Source organism: Mytilus edulis, chromosome 5, assembly GCF_963676685.1.
Source record: "Mytilus edulis chromosome 5, xbMytEdul2.2, whole genome shotgun sequence".
In the NCBI taxonomy this organism is placed as follows: domain Eukaryota; kingdom Metazoa; phylum Mollusca; class Bivalvia; order Mytilida; family Mytilidae; genus Mytilus; species Mytilus edulis.
Genome location: NC_092348.1, coordinates 22,038,099 through 22,040,939, shown reverse-complemented (window position 1 = coordinate 22,040,939; position 2,841 = coordinate 22,038,099). Strand labels below are relative to the sequence as shown.

The window sequence follows — 2,841 nt, the reverse complement described above, 5'->3', positions numbered from 1 at the left end:
TATTTTCTGGATAGGGGTGTTCTCTAAATGTTACCCTTACGGAGCATAGAGAGTCCCTTACGATCACCCCTATAACTTTCGACCATGCCACTAATTTCCCCGCCAAACGTCTAAATCCACACAACGCTTCTTTCTGTATAAAATATGCATATATAATACAAGATTCTCCAGATTTATAACCATAACGACCAATAAACATTACATAACCCACGCCTCAATCTACATGCGTCCCGCATGATACATTCAAAATTACAAAATATAATTCAACAAAATTTATACACAATATGAATTTTACTTATTTACATAATCAGCAATACAGGCTGGTCTCTTACTCCGATGACGACCACTGTCCTCCTCAAATCTTAATGAGACATGCCTCCGTTTTATTTGGCGTTTTCTCCTATAACATTTAGCACAACTAGCGACATATGCCTTAACGTCGGACTGTATACCAGGCCAATAGTAAGACTGATATATCTTCTCTCGAGTCTTATGCGTACCTAAGTGACCAGCATACTCTGTTTCATGACAGCATTGTAAAACTTGCTTACGCTCAGACATTGGAATTACCGCTTGTAATTTCACAAGGTTAAGTTCACGGTCCATGTGGCGTCTAACTACTACATCACCATGGACTTCTTAACAACCAAACTGACTCCATAATGACCTAATAGAGTATCCCTTACCGGATACCTCATTGTACTGTGGCATTTGACCCTCTGTCAACCACCGCCTAACAAGTTTAAGGTCCGAGTCATTTGATTGTAACTCTATTAAAGACAAGTCTTTGCCTTTGTGCTGCATCTGACTTGTGACTATGTTGACCGGACTTTGTTCTCTCTTAGAACAATCACGGTCCGTTTTTGACTGTCTGTCTGATGTTAACCGACAAGGTTTTCTACAAACATCAGTATTTCTCGTTTTTGTACCTTCAAAGAGCAGGGGAACACTAACGTTATCAATATGTAATAGGTAAGCAGACACGTCAATCAGACACTTATTTTTCTTCATAAAGTCTAAACCTAAAATGCCATCGACTTGTAAGTCAGTTACAACAGCCTCTGAAATAAACTTCTCCTTACCAAACTCAAGTGTAAAACTACCCTTACCGTTAAGGCTTAAATATTTATCACAAACTGACTTTATCTGTGACTTTGTTTCACTTAAATGTGGCCTACACAAGTCAGGTATTAAATCATACACTTTTGAAGAAACTATATTAAGTGTAGCTCCAGTATCAACCACAAACTTTACTGGTACACCTTGAATGTTTAACTCGACAAACATTCCGGCATCCCCTGATGCAGAAACAACAACAGCGCCTTTGTCATTATACTTAACTTCAGACTTTAGTGTTTTAACTGTACCGTCCGTATATGTTCCGTTGTTATCTGTTTCCCGAGTACTTTGCTTCTGATTATTACTAGAACAATTTCTTGCAAAGTGCCCTATTTCTCCACAACTAAAACAGGGACCACACCTTTTCCTTTTACTTTGTGTGTTATGTATCTTCTCCCTTTGTTGGAGCTTTCTTTGGGACTTTAAATCTTTAATCTCTTTTATGGTCAGTAAATTATTTTCAATCGTCTGCATCCATGTCGTCATTTGTCCTATAGATACAGTCGTAACAGAACTATAAGGTGTTTCTGTCTGTTTGTCACTAGTAGTATGTCGTACATGACCCATACTGTTCAGTGCTTTGCCTTCAGCCGTGTTATAAGCTTCAAGTTCAACTGCCAACCGTATAGCATCGTTAAGACCTTTTGGACGAGACTGTTTAATTCTCAGTCTCATTTCAGAGTCTACTAACGCATCTATAAATTGTTCTTTGGCGAGCGTGTCCCTTAATTCTAACGGAGCAGTCGGGTATGCCAGATTAGAAAGTCTTCGAACTGACTGACCTAACCCCGGCAAAGTGTCACTTGCTTTTTGACGACATTCCTTAAATTGAACCTGGTGTAGTTCAGTTTGACTTGAAGGAGCAAATCGTTCCTCAAGTGCATTAACTAGGTCTGAAAATATTTGTCTCTTTTCCTTTGGTAAATCACCAAGGACTGCTTGAGCCTTTCCAATCAGTGACACGGCCAAGTACAAACCTTTTTGGTGTTCAGACCACTCATTTACTTGGGAACACATCTCAAAATGTGATAAGTAATCCATCCATGGAGTAGTGCCATCATATTTTGATGGTTAGATTTTCAAATCATTCGAACCAGAGCAAACAGTATGAGCAGTACTTTGATTTTTCGTGAATTCCTGTTTATGATGGAAATATCGATCTTTACTTTCAACAACCTTCGGACGTACATCCTGATCTTTAGATGTAGATGATATAAAACTTTGCCCATGTTGTGTTGTGCTTTCACTAAGCGCCTGTATTTGCCTACTAATTTCAGCAATCTGATCGTCAATATTCGACATATTTATTGCAATACAGTGTAATCAAAATGAAACAATTTTTATTAAATAATACACTCGTGTTACAACTCAGCCGTGACTTACAACTATGCCTCACGGTTGATTCACTTTAATCTTTTAAGTAAAGTAAACATTGATGTTAACTGACAATGAATTAAATGACGATCAATCAATCAAATAGTATTTGATAGACAACTTGAATCCCAACCGCTAGCCACCAAATATGTAACGTGTAACCAGGCGTTTATATCCGAAACGTCCGTTCGAGTCAATACTTGGATCCAAGTTGTCCACAAACAATACGGCAATACTTAAAACTACAACTATCTACGTTATGCACAATGAACTAAGATATACACACTGACTCTTTGTCGAAATAAAGTTACAACAGACAAATATATATACAACTATAATACAATAGAA

General features: G+C 37.8%; 1 protein-coding gene across 1 annotated transcript; it reads right to left on the bottom strand.

Moving 5' to 3' along the window:
- Window positions 1-639: 639 nt before the first annotated feature.
- On the bottom strand, window positions 640-2,136 carry LOC139524992 (uncharacterized). Its single transcript, XM_071320164.1, has one exon. It carries the CDS (start codon window positions 2,134-2,136, stop codon window positions 640-642), a length of 1,497 nt encoding a protein of 498 aa, XP_071176265.1.
- Window positions 2,137-2,841: the final 705 nt, after the last annotated feature.